The following is a 14468-nucleotide window of genomic DNA, read 5'->3' as shown; positions in this document are numbered from 1 at the left end:
CTATTAATAAGATGTGGTCCAGTTAAGAGCACGACACTAAAACGGGTAGTAGTAATGGCTTCTTTTTACTTAAGTATATGCCAGAGCCCATACTTTACTTTAACTTGAGTGAAAAAGTGTACTCAATACTTTTGCCAAAATCTTTTTAAACATGAGTATCTGTACCTCTACTTGAGTGAAGTATGTGTGTACTTTTGCCATATCTGTACTCATATGGCCTGATTGCAATTTGTTAGAAAAAATGTCAATAAAAAGATTTTAAACAGAAAAAGTTTTAATTTGATTTTTTTCAGGAATATATTTAACAATGCAACATTCACTTTTTACTTGGTAAAATTCACTTACATGAAGTATAATAACATGTAGCATGAGCTTTAAGTGCATTACTAAAGATTGTTTAACAGACTTTGCAAAAACAAGTGTATTTCTTTAAATCAAAAAGTTTTAACTAAACGTATATTTCACAGTAATGTTATATTACAATTTAATTTTATTTTTGTGTTATCAACTAGCAAAGTTTATTTAAACACTTGATCAATGAATGAGATTAATATTATTTAGCATATTTAAGTACATAAAATTGTAAGTATATTTTAAAAAAAAGTATACATTTTAATATAATTAAGAGCATTTGGGGGTTTAAGTAAATTAGGTCTTAAGAATGTGTGTGTGATGCACGGCTAACTGCACACAGTTTGTGGGGAGAGGGGTTCAATGTGAAGCCCACAGCTGGAGTGAGGTCCAGCTCATCCTCAGACACCCCTGGTGGAGGAGTGAAGTGGAAATGCTGCATTAAGTAGGTGAAGAATAGGAAGAGCTCCATCCTGGCCAGACTCTCTCCCAAACACAACCTCCGCCCTGAACACAAAAAAGCAGCTTTGAAACTAACTATAGGAGCACCACACTCACCAGACAAAAGCATTTTATACTACCTGCAGAAAAAGGCATGAAGGCATCTTTCTTAACAAATCCGCCTTGCTCATCAAGGAAATGTGCTGGGTTAAAGCTCTGTGGGCGCTCTCACTGACTTTCATCCCTCAACACAGATGTCAGGAGAGGAAACACGCAGGTACCCTGCATTAAAGAAGAGCTTTACATGTCAATATCTATAGTCACCTTTGTATAATTATATAAATGTTAGAGATATGTAGAACACTTTGCCCTACATAAATTATTAACAATAATTTCTACTTAGCGCCACAATCTGACCTTCTTGATGATGAAGCCCTGGAATTTAACATCACAACTAGTGGTATGGGGGAGACTCATTGGTACCATGTTAGCTAGTCTCTGAGTTTCATGGATCACTGCATCTGTGTAAGGCAAATTCTTTCTATCCTCCGCCACTGGCTGACGACCTCCAAGGACTTTGTCAATCTCTTCGTGGACACGGTCTAGAACCAAGAAAAACTGTAGACTGTAAAACTTTCAATATATATAAATAGAATAAAAGTTGTGTCATGTCAAACATTCTGGTATAGTTTTTATTTATTTATTTTTACCTGCATTGGTCATCCTGTGGACAATGTTTGTACAAGTGTAAACATTTGCTATTGTGTGTAAAATCTTACCCTGAACCTGAGGATACTTGGCCATGAGTAGAAGGCACCAGCGAAGTGTTGTGCTAGTCGTGTCAGTACCAGCAGCAAACAGGTTGGAAACTGTTATGAGATTCTGTTCGTGAAACAAAGAGTCTATCTCCAGCTTTCTGTCCAACCAAAAAACAAAAACATACCATACTTAACCATTAGACAGTGTGAGTCATTAAATTTTATCTTATTAGAGTACACTCTTTACTGATCAATTCAAGGTTCTATGCAGCAGTGCCACCTGTATCTAAAATAATATTTTGTGACACATACTTATATTACTACACTGGAACAAAGAGGGATATTTTTTCTTTAAAAAAAAAAAAAAAAGTTTTCATTTTTTTCAAGATTTTATTTATGTTCTTGGGGTGCATGCATACAGTACCAAACCATACTGTTTTTACTACTGAAAATATACTTTTGGAAAATAGAAACCCAAAAATTTTGCCTTGTGTTGAGGTCTGAAGAGGCCAACAATCAGAAAATAATTTACTCAAGTACAAGTACATTTTAGTTACTGATTAAAATGAAGGGAAAATCCTGAATCTCAGACTATATGGAGAACTGTAAGTCACATATCTCCTTGAAAGTCTGCCTGTTCTGTTTATAATGATATAAGACCTGGGTTCAACATGAAGCAGCATATCCCAGTCCTGTGATGGTACAATAACACAGAACTGGTCATTTCAACGGGTGCACGGTGGCTTAATGGTTAACACGTTCGCCCCACACCTCCAGAGTCCGGGGTTCGATTCCCATCGGGGCCGGGGAGTTTGCATGTTCTCCCCATGCTGCGGGGGTTTCCTCCCCCAGTCCAAAGACATGTAAGCCGAGGTAAGGTAGGTAAGCCGATTGGCGTGTCTAAAGTGTCCGTAGTGTATGAATGGGTGTGTGAGTGTGTATGTGATTGTGCCCTGTGATGGACTGGCACCCTATCCAGGGTGTACCCTGCCGATGTTCCCTGGGATAGGCTCCAGGTTCCCCCGTGACCCTGAAGAAGGAGTAAGCAGTAAAAGATGGATAGATAGATGGTCATTTCAACACAAAACTCACACACCAAAAAACATTCTCAACTGTCTTAACATGTTAACACAACCTTGTCAGCATCTGCATTTAAACAATACAACAGAGAAGAAAAGAACAGACTATGCAACAGAACAGAAAGTGTGTGTCCTGTCTTCAACACGCTTGCTTCTTCCCCTCTCCAGGACTGAGCCTCTAAAAAAGTGAATGGTTGTTGCATCCACATTCAGACCACTGCAGCATATCATGAGCCTTGTCATCTCATTATACGTGATCCAAACTAATTATTAAAACTACATATATTCATGAACATTTAACAGTAACGGAGAAATGCCAGCATATGAAGAGAAGTAAAAGTACATTTCTGATTAAAAATAAACTTGAGTAAGAGTACAAGTATGGCCAGTTAAACCTATACTTAAAAGTAAAATTTTTCAAAAACTCAAGTAAATGGAACGAAGTAAATGTAGTGCATTGCTACTCACCTCTGCCAACAATATGGTTAACACTTTCTGCCAATATGCTGAAACCTGCATCTTGGACACAGTGGCAATGATTTATTCTATAGTGTCTGATAAGTTATTGCATTCTGCAGTATGCAGCAAACCAAAGGGATCCATCATGTTTGTTGTAACATTTGCAGCATTAAAAAAAGGCATTAGTTCACCACGGTGTCATGTAAAAGTGTCTAAAACAACACAAGCACAGCAAACTCATCCAGGAAGTCACAAAAGAGCCAAGGACAACACCAATGGACCTACAGGCCTCTCTTGCATCAATAAAGGTCACTGTTCATGACTCCACCATCATAAAGACACTGTGCAAAAATGGCATCCATGGAAGAGTGGCGAGGTGAAAACTACTGATAAACCAGAAGGCCATTAAGGCTTGTCTGAATTTTGCCAAAACACACCTTGATGATCCTCAAACCTTTTGGGAGAATATCCTGTGGCTTGATGTGTGATGATGTGGGGACACTTTGCTGCTTCAGGGCCTGGGCAACTTGCAATAATTGAGGGAAACATGAATTCTGCTCTCTACACGAAAATCCTAAAAGGAGAATGTCTGGTCTTCAGGCCACAAATTGAAACTCAAGCGCAACTGGATTATGCAGCAATACAATGATCCAAAACATAGAAGTAAATCCTAGTCCTAGAAGTAAGTGAAAGACTGATCTCTAGTTAGCAGAAGCATTTGGTTCCAGTTAAAGGTGCTGCTAAAGGTGGCACAACCAGATTTTAAGTTTTTTTTTTTTTTTTTTTTACACATTGGTGATAGGTGTTGGATAACTACTTTTTTGCTTCAATAAAAATCACAAAAATGTGAATTCTTTATATTTCCAGATTTCTTGAGTTAATACTGAAGTCTGGTGAAAATTTAATGTGAATAGCCTCATTGGAAATATTTACTGGAAAAAAAAAATGTTGACGCGTAAAATACTCATTTCTTCCACAGTATAAATGTTTCTCCATCCCAGATATAGAAACCCCATATACTGTACCCCAGAATCTGTGTAAATATTTATGCATCCCATAGTGCTCTCATGTCTGTTAAGCTAAAACACTCTGGATAATCTATGCACTCTGAAATAAAGAATGTAAAAAAATTTACATATTAAAAATGTATATATACACACACACAACAAGAATGATACCTCTGCATTCTTTTTGCATATAAGAAAAGAGTCAATCAAGCCTCTGGTTTCCTCAACATTTAGTGTCTCCTCCAACTTGTCCAAAAGCTCTTTTATTTGCTTTTGATTTTGCTCTACATTTTTCATGATGAGCTTCCAGTTCTTTAGCCAGCAACCAAGCCAGGGAAACATGTTATAGATCTACAAGTAGATACAAGTACATATGTTCATATTAATAATTACTTTATGCCTCAAACAACCATTTTATATAGGACCATAGTACATAAATATGCTTCTTGCATATTTTAAAAAAAATCTGTGCTATGAACGACTTTTCTAAATTTTGATTGTTTATAGTGGTGTTCGAAAGTTTATGAGCCCTTAAGAATTTTCTAAATGTCTGCATGAATGACCTAAAACAATAATCAGGTTTTCACACAAGGCCTAAATGTAGACAAAGAGAAGCCAATTAAACAAATGAGAAAAATATACTTGGATCATTTTAATAATAAATGACCAATATTACATAGTGAGTGGCAAAAGTATGTGAACCTTTGCTTTCAGTATCTGGTGTGACCCCCTTGTGCAGCAGAAACTGAACTAAACGTTTCTGGTAACTGTTGATCAATCCTACACAACGGCTTGGATGAATTTCAGCTTCAGCTCTGGGATGTTGGTGGGATTCCTCACATGAGCTGCTTGTTTCAGATCCTTCCACAACATTTCTATTGGAATAAGATCATCACTTTGACTTGGTCATTCATAAACATTAATTTTATTCTTCTTGAACCATTCTTGTGTGGTTCAGGTCGTTGTCTTGCTGCATGACCCACTTTCTCTTGAGATTCAGGTCATGGACAGATGTCCTGACACTTTCCTTTAGAATTCATTTGTATGATTCAGAATTCATTGTTCCATCAATGATGGCAAGTCATCCTGTAGCAAAACAGGCCCAAACCATGATATTACCACCAGCATATGCTGCAGATGGGCCAAGGTTCCTATGCTGGAATGCAGTGTTTTCCTTTCTCCAAACATAATGCTTCTCATTTAAATCAAAAGTTCTATTTTGGTCTCATCTGTCCACAGAACATTTTTCCAATAGCGTTCTGACTTGTCCACGAGATCTTTGAACTGCATTCGGACAGCAATGTGTTGTTTTTTTTGGAGAGCAATGACTTTCTCCTTGCAACCCTGCCATGTACACCATTACTCTCCTGATGGTGGACTTATGAACATTTACATTAGCCAACACGAGAGGCCTTTAGTTGCTTAGAAGTTACCCTGGCTTCCTTTGTGACCTTGTGGACACATCTTGCTCTTTGAGTGATCTTTGTTGATCCCCACTCCTGGAGAGGGTAACGATGGTCTTGAATTTACTCCATTTGTACACAATCTGTCTGACTGTGTATTGGTGGAGACCAAACACTTTAGAGATAGTTTTGTAATCTTTTCTAGCCTGATGAGCATCACCAACTCTGCAATCTCCTTTGTTCGTGCCATGGTATACTTGTGAAGATCAGACTTTGAGAGATCCCTGTTCTTTAAATGAAACAAGGTGAAGAAAAAAAAAAAAAGCTCACTCACCTGATTATCATCCCATTAACTGAAAACACATGACATGATTAATTTCACCTTCAAATTAACTGCTAATCCTAGAGGGTCACAGATCTGTAATATTGGATCATTTCCCTCAATAAATAAATAACCAAGTATAATAATTTTCTCTCATTTGTTTAATTGGGTTCTCTTTATCTACTTTTAGGACTTGTCTGAGGATGTCTTAAGTCATATTTATGCAGAAATATACGTAGAACATTCTAAAGGGTTCACAAACTTTCAAGTACTACTGTAGATTAGCATGGTACCTGTATAGAAGGTGAGCCCGTAACCCTGATGTTCTCGTTGATCCGGTTAACCATTTCTTTGAAGTGAAGGTCACTGTATTGAAACCTGCTTCCATACACAACTGCAGAGATGACATTGGAGGTGGCATAATTTAATGGCTGTGAAGTATCAAATGGATTCCCTGTAAAGTAAGCAATAATTAATATCCCAAACATTTCCTTTGTAGAAATGTGATCTAAACTGACATTATGTACACATTCTCTATAAAAATGTTATGGGGAAATGCAAGTAAAGTTACTAAACTAAATTTACATTTATTAATAATTACTATTGTAATATATTTGTGTTTTAAAAAAGGCCTTCATTGTATAAAACACTATAAACAAGTTGCATAAAAAACTGATTTAAGTGCAAAGCATTACGTACAAACAGAACGGGCAGAGTTAGAAGTGCTGTGTCTGAGGCCGCTGAAAATGTTCTTTTGGCATCTTTGAAAATGGCATAAAAGGTGCATACTAAAGGAAAACGAAAGGTTGCTCCACTAGTTTTGTCTTTTGCAATTCTTTGTTTTTCCTGAGGTCAGTGGCATCAAATAAGAGTACATAATCATTTAGAAATTTGAACCGGTTTCCAATTTCACCAGTAGGTAGTAAACTGTACTTATTGCTCCGTTTTTAATAGGGCCCTATTGTTTATCTGAAATTGTTTACTGAAAGTGCACAGGGCCCTATTGTTTATCTAAGGATTTTTTCAAGGTTTCAGGGGGGCCCTTTAGGGCCCTTAATATGCTCACAAACTCATGAAATTCGGCACACGTCAGTTGTCGGAAGTACACCTAGGCAAAGGGTAGTACATGGGCATAGTGGGGGACTCCCCCTTTTACGTGGTACATAAACTTGGTGCATACATACATACATACATACATACATACAGGTATGAAACTCAGTACACATCGTTCTCATCGACCCAAACAACTTTTGACCGGGGCTTAACTTAACACATCAGAGCAAAACAAATTACTGTACAGCACTCAATTCACTATACATTGTTTTCATACACCCACCTGGTGGTGATGGCACTGTAGTGCTTGGGCCCATCATATGTAACAGATGACTGTTTACTTAAAGTATCCACTAGAAATATACAGTCAGGTCCATAAATATTTGGCCATTGTTGTTATTTTAGCTAACTACCATACACTGGAGATGAAGTTTAATTTAATTATTTTGAGGGAATTACAGCCATAACATTAAATCCACATGTCTAATAATGGGCATGTCCCCTTTGTGCCACCAAAACAGCTCTGAACCAACAAGGGATGGACTCCACAAGACCTCTGTAGGTGCACTGTGGTACCTGGTATGATGCGAGGTCGGGCCTCCATGGCTCAGACTTGTTCATCGAGCACATCCCACAGATGTTCAATCAGTTCGAGATATGGGGAATTTAGAGGCCAAGTCAACACACTGAACTCACGTTCCTCAAACCATTCCTGAACAATTTTTGTAGTGTGGCAGAGTGCATTATCCTGCTGAACGAGGCCACTGCCATTAGGGGCAGCGTTGTCATGAATGTGTATATTTGCTATGCAGCAATGTTTAGGTACAGGTGCATTTCAAAAAGTTAGAATATCGTGGTAAATTTTTTCCATAATTTAATTTAAAAAGTGGAACAGTCATATATTAGAGATTTATTACACAAAGTGAAATATTTCAAGCCTTTTTTCATTTTAATCTTGATGATTACAGCTCACGGAAATCAAAAGCTATCAAAAGCAACCTGGGCTTCCATAACACCTCAGTAGAGCCACAGGTTGACATTTCTGTATAATACATTCTTTATTCTAATATTTTGAGATACTGGATCATTAATTTCTATGAGCTGTAAGCCGTGATCATCAAGATTAAAACAAAAAAGGCTGAAATATTTCAGTTAATTTGTAATGAATCTAGAATATATGAAAGTTCCACTTTCTGAATTAAATTACAGAAAAAAAAATTAACTTTCCCATGATGTTCTATTATTTTTAGATACACATGTAGGTGGTACATGTCAAACTAACAACCACATGAATGCCAGGACCCAAGGTTCCCCAACAGAACACTGCTCAGAGCAACAGACTGCCTACTGCTGCTTGCCTATTTCCCACTGTGCATCCTGGGGCCATCTCTTCCCCAGGTAAGCGATGTGCACACACCTGGCTGTTCACATAATGTAAAAGAAAACACGATTCGTCATACCAGGGCACCTTCTTCCATTGCTCCATTGTCCAGTTCTGATGCTCATATGCCCATTGTAGGTGCTTTTGGCGGTGGACAGGGGTCAGCATTGGCACGCTGATTATTCTGCAGCTACGCAACCTCATATGCAGCAAGCAGCAATGCATTGTGTGTTCTGACACCTTTCAATCATAGCCAACATTATCATTTTCAGCAATTTGTGCTAAAGTCTTCTGTGGGATCTCTCCATAGGATATTGTTCCAGAACTGTATAAGGTTTTTTTTTTTTAAAGGATGTTTTGCCAAACTCTAATCTGGCCATCTTGGTTTTGAGGCTTTTTTTGAGGGTTTATCTTATGATAAACCCTGATCTGGCCAACAGTTGTGAAGGAGTTTTTCCTTCACCAGTTTTTTTTACTTCTGTCATCCACCACAGTTTCCATGGCCTTCTGGACCTTTTGGTGTTCCTGAGCTCACCAGTGTGGTTCTTTTTAAGGATTTATCAAATAACTGATTTGCCAGAATGTTTTTGCTATCTCTTTGATGGATTTGGTTTTTCAGCCTAATCATGCTTCACTGGCAGTGACCGCTCTTTTGACTTTATATTATATAGCAAAAACATTGCTATCTCAACAGATTGAGAAAAACCACAACAGATTCAAAATTAAAATGCCCCAATTAAGTCTAGAACATTTATCTGGTTACTTGTAAGTGAAATAATGAAGGAATAACATACACCTGGTCATCGAACAGCCAATTGTCCTACTACTTTTGGTCCTTTTAAAAAAGTGCTGTAATTCCTACTCTGCTCACCCAATTTGAATGTAAATATCCTCAAATTAAAGCTGCAAGTTTATGGTTTAATTTCAAATCTAATATACTGCATTGGACAGCTAAAATTACAATAAATTTATCAATGTCCTAATATTTATGGACCTGTCTGTAGATAAACAAGACACTGATTTATATATGCATGCTCAGATTGGAATTTCATTGTACAGATAATCCCAAGATAAAAACTGATTAAGAAAAAGAGTAACTCTGATGAATAATTGACAACGCTAATAAAAGTAAAACACATTGTCTTTGATCATGCTATCTAAAATAGTTAATATTAATTCTGTATTTGCTATTGTTAATTCAATACAATTTTAATATACAGGAAAAATCACTTTTGACCTTTATGCAGCAATAGGACATACAGCATTACCCCATAGTGAATAATGAAATTCTAGTTTTAATTACTTAAAGAAAATATAATAAAAAGCAATTTTTTAAAAAAAAAGGTGAAATAGTGACTACATTTTTACTGTACATTGTTATTTTACTGGATAATCTTACCCTGAAATTCTTCAATCACTTCTCTCAAATAGTGTGTTTCTTCTATGATCTTCTCCTCACTTATTTTTTTGCCCATCCCAAAGTCTCGAAGGGTGGTGAGCGAAAATCGTCTCATTTCTCTCCAGTTTTCACCATTGCTAAACAGAATTCCTGAAGATGAATGAAGGTAAACAGAAAACCTCAAATTCTGATGTTGTTCTACTACTGGTAAATATCATGACAAATCATTAACAGAATGCACAATAAGTGAATATATGAGTGTTCATACACTCAGTACTGGAATGATAATCAGCGTTCACCCACCTCCTCTGCAATTAAAACTAACAATTTTAAAGCCACCTTAAGAGGTCATCATCTTGTCTATACAATATTACACGTAAAAACAAAGGCACAAAAAAGGACAGACCTCGAGGCTGAGGTCATTTAGAACAATGTAATCATACACCAACTCAAATTGAAACTAATCGGAATTAAAATTAAAAAAAAAAAATACTGCAATTGAAATCAAACTACAAATCATCCATCCATCCATCTTCTATACCGCTTATCCTTTTCAGGGTCACGGGGAACCTGAAGCCTATCCCAGGGAGCATCGAGCACAAGGTGGGGTACACCCTGGACAGGGTGCCAATCCATCACAGGGCACACAATCACACACACTCCCACACCAATTCATACACTATGGACACTTTAGACATGCCAATCAGCCTACCATGCATGTCTTTGGACTGGGGGAGGAAACCAGAGTACCCGGAGGAAACCCCCACAGCACGGGGAGAACATGCAAACTCCACACACACAGGGCCACGGTGGGAATCGAACCCCCGAACCACTAAGCCACCGTGCACCCACATACAAATCATGCACAAAAATAAATAAATAAAATAAAATGAATATGAATACGGAAATGAATCAAGCTGACTCATACAATATCTGTTGAAATTGGTGCCAAATGAAAGATTTAAGGTAATAAAAATGTTATTTGGTGCAATGAAAACGTTAAACAATAGACAATTTTTCACAGCCTTTACCAAGGTTGCCAATATTATTAATATTTTTAAAGTCTTCTCTATCTCAATATCAGATAGCAGTCAGATCGTCTAAATCTATGTATTTATCTGAGCTCATTGATAAAAATTGTCATAGACCAAGAATGCTCTTCAATACTATAAATGAATCCACCAGTTTGAAACTACCCTTCTGAGTCAGTAGATGTGTGAAAGCTTTTGCCTGTTTTTTGTTGATCAGGAAAATCAGTTGTGGTTGTTTTAATTATGCTTTATAAATAAAGTGAGATGAGAGAATATTAGTGGAGGGCACTGTACACCAACCACATTATAAAGGAAATAAGCTTCTGAGGCAAGTAAACATTCAATTTCAACAAATTTACAGTTAACTATATTACATTCTGCCTTTTTTTTTTTTTTTTTTTTTTTTTTTTTTTTTTTTTTTTTTACACTGACACACCCCCAATTTTGAAACTCTGGCTCAAAGAAAATCCGTAAATTGTCTAATATTTTTGTCTTAACGTGAAGGGTTGCTGTAGGGTTTTCACCTTGCTTCACTTTTCACAATTTCAACTTATGAAATTGGAATAAATGCATCTCAAAGGCACTTAAATGTATACCCAAATAGTTTTAGTGAACAAATTGACAAACAAATGACTAAAACAGAGGAAATTAATGATCTTAAGTAAATGAAGTAAAGTAAATAAAATTTAGTCTGTGAAAAACAGTGATGACTCTTTTACAATGTCCTTTGCTGAAGTCATAGAAAATGGGAGTGATATCTCCGTTTCCAAATTCCTCTGCATAATTTACAAGTGCTTGTTTAACAGTTTGATATCCTGCCAAGACAACCACTTTCTTAGGCCCAAGATACACAGTGAATATTGAGCCATATTTCTTTGACATCTACAAAAAAGAAACAAAGTTTAAAGTCAGAGGATAGATATCTATCTATATATATTTTTGATAATCACTAGTCTATGGCTGAGCATCTATGAAAGAAGAAAGGTGACAGTCTTGGAAGAAAAAATTATAGACATTGGCTTCTTAATAATGAAAGTTAAAAACACTTGAATTCATAATAGTCAAATAGTAGGTTGAAAACCACACAGTATTTTATTTTGAATTCTCTTTCTCAAAATGCACATTTATTCAGAGACTCACATTTTAAAATTCAGGTTCTAGAAAAATCAAGTGTCTGTAGTCAAATCCAGATTCAATAATATTTATTTATTTATTTATTTACTTACAAGTGCCTTTCATGATACCCAAGGACATTTTACAGTTACAAGAAAAATAAATGATTTCATGTATTATTTAAAATAAAATAAAAACATAAAAGGGAAAAAAACTGCATACATGTATACATAAATATGACAAATACCTAGCAGACTAAACAATAACATGTACAATAAGATTGAGTGCACGAGTCATTGGGTGTGAGCAAATGCAAGTTGGAAAAGAGGAGTTTTTAGTCAAGTTTTAAAATATTAAAGGAAGGTGGAGCCACAGAGATGGAAAAGGAGGGAATTTCACAGTTCAGGGGCAGTGGCACTAAAAGTCCTAAAAGAGACAAGCAGCAGCTAAGTGTCAGAGGATGCAAGTGTGTGCAGGCATGTATGGGAAAAGGAGGCTAGATAATCAGGTGGGGCCAAGACCATGCAAATGGCTGGCACAGACAGTAAGAGACAAAGAGAAGCTGCACTAAAAAACATTTATTTTTTAATAGTACAAATTTCATAAGTGAATATTTTTGAAGTTCTTCAGAGCTTATTATATAAATATTATGCACAATAACCATTTAGTTTCACCATCCTTCTGTATGTTTCATTTACTGTAATTAAATGTGTTATATCAGCCTCATATCAGCCAACATACTTCCAAATTAGGCCCATATTTGACCTGATGGCAGCACTAGTGTTGGCAGCACTTGGCACAATAAGGTGCCTATGCACCTTGGGTGCTTGGCCCCCTAATAATAGTGTATACTAAATCCTCAGTCAGCTGAGGTATTTGTTTACGGCTTACAACTAAGCGCAGACAGACAGGTCAAGTGTAATCTAGAGTGTAATCCCCTGATTAAAAAAACCTGACCTTCACCCCTGTCAATTATCCAGTTAAAGGCCAATATCAAATCTCCCCTTTATCTCCAAGATCTTAGAAAAGGTTGTAGCACAGCAGCTATGCTCATACCTACATAGGAATAATATTCATGAAATGCATCAGTCAGGATTTAGGCCTCATCATAGCACAGAGCGCTGGTTAAAGTGGTAAATGACTTACTACTGGCCTTTGATCAGGGTTGTGTCTCCTTGCTTGTGTTGCTTGACCTTAATGCAAGTTCTTATGCTATTGATGATCCTATTCTCCTTGATAATGCCAACAACATTTTCTGGTCTAAGGGAACAGCCCTTTCCTGGCTCAGTTCTTATTTGACTGATTGCTATCAATACATAGATGTAAATGGTGACTTCTCTATGCATACTGAGGTTGTTTTAGGCCCACTGCAAGACAGAAGTACATCTAAGACCACATGCAGCTAAAAGTAAGATGTCTGATTACATAGTAACTCTGGATGGACTTTGTGTCATCATGTGCAGTAGTAAAAGACCTTGGTGTGATTATTCATTCCAGTCTTTCATTTGATGCTCATGCAGATATTACTAGGATAGCCTTCTTTTCAGAAATATTGCTAAGATAAGAAATATAATGTCACTACACAATGTAGAAAAATTTATTCATGCTTTCATCACCTCTAGGCTAGATTATTGTAATGCCTAACGGTCTTGATGTTCCAGTAGGGGCATAAACAAACTCCATTTAGTCCAGAATGCAGCTGCAAAAATCCTTACTAGAACCAGAATATATGACCACATCACCCCGATCCACACTGCATTGGCTACCAGTAAAATTTCACATGTGGTGGTGGTGTACAGAGGCCAATGTATGACAATTGTGTAACTGTCCAAATACTTATGGACCCAGCTATATATATCCTCAATAGTAATATTGTTTCATGTTGTTATTTTCACCCCTGTATGACTATGCCCCAGATCTTTTATGTCTGTCATTTTGTCCTTACTTGAATGAGCGCAACATGTGTAGGCAAGAGCCAAGAAGTACAGAAAATATTTGCTTTTACTTGAGTATTGCGGTTGGGCACAAATATCTATGTAAATCTTTACTTAGATATTTGTAGGTTTTGTCAGTTGACATGAAAGTTTACATTAAATGTTTTGCATATTACAAATTATATATGTAAATGTCTTTGTAAGATGTATGCCCTAAGCAGAGTTCTCATCTCAGACCACACAGAATGAGAAATATGGCTGCCACAATTTGCTGGAAATCAAACAATAATGAAACAGTACAAATACACAAAGTGACTACAACAATCAACACACTCACTTCATGCAGAGTCAGGTAGGGTCTCCTGAGGTTCAGCTGTAGCATGTTTCCCAGGATAGGCACTGGTTTAGGACCCGGAGACTCTTTGTTTTCTTCCTGAGAGCTGGCATCAGAAAAAAGGAAATACACAATCAGCAGAAACACTATCACAAGCAATATGCCGGTGATTGTAGGTTGCACGAGAAGCTCTTCCACCAAACCCATTCCTCAAGCAGTAACCTGAGACCACTGTGTTTTGCTTAAAACAAGCAGAAAGCAGCAAACTGTTGAACAGACTATTCGTGTTACAAGACTGGTGGTAACTTTAGTAACAGTTGGGCTGGGAGGGGTTAATGAACACGGATGGAGCTGTGCTAGAATAAAAGCCATAGGGGCCTGTTTTCACGAAGCTAGTTGGACA

General features: G+C 36.9%; 1 protein-coding gene across 1 annotated transcript; it reads right to left on the bottom strand.

Annotated features, from left to right (window-relative positions):
- Nucleotides 1-256: 256 nt before the first annotated feature.
- On the bottom strand, nucleotides 257-14468 carry LOC128625108 (cytochrome P450 2K1-like). The gene is given in 10 exon segments (XM_053653173.1): nucleotides 257-858; nucleotides 933-1074; nucleotides 1210-1394; nucleotides 1572-1704; nucleotides 3589-3594; nucleotides 4267-4446; nucleotides 6114-6274; nucleotides 9654-9803; nucleotides 11404-11566; nucleotides 14069-14468. Coding segments are annotated over 10 exon segments (1527 nt in total). The 5' UTR covers nucleotides 14273-14468; the 3' UTR covers nucleotides 257-655.

Source organism: Ictalurus furcatus, chromosome 2, assembly GCF_023375685.1.
Source record: "Ictalurus furcatus strain D&B chromosome 2, Billie_1.0, whole genome shotgun sequence".
In the NCBI taxonomy this organism is placed as follows: domain Eukaryota; kingdom Metazoa; phylum Chordata; class Actinopteri; order Siluriformes; family Ictaluridae; genus Ictalurus; species Ictalurus furcatus.
Note: the sequence above shows the minus strand (reverse complement) of the source record. Positions and strands in the feature narration are given on the sequence as shown.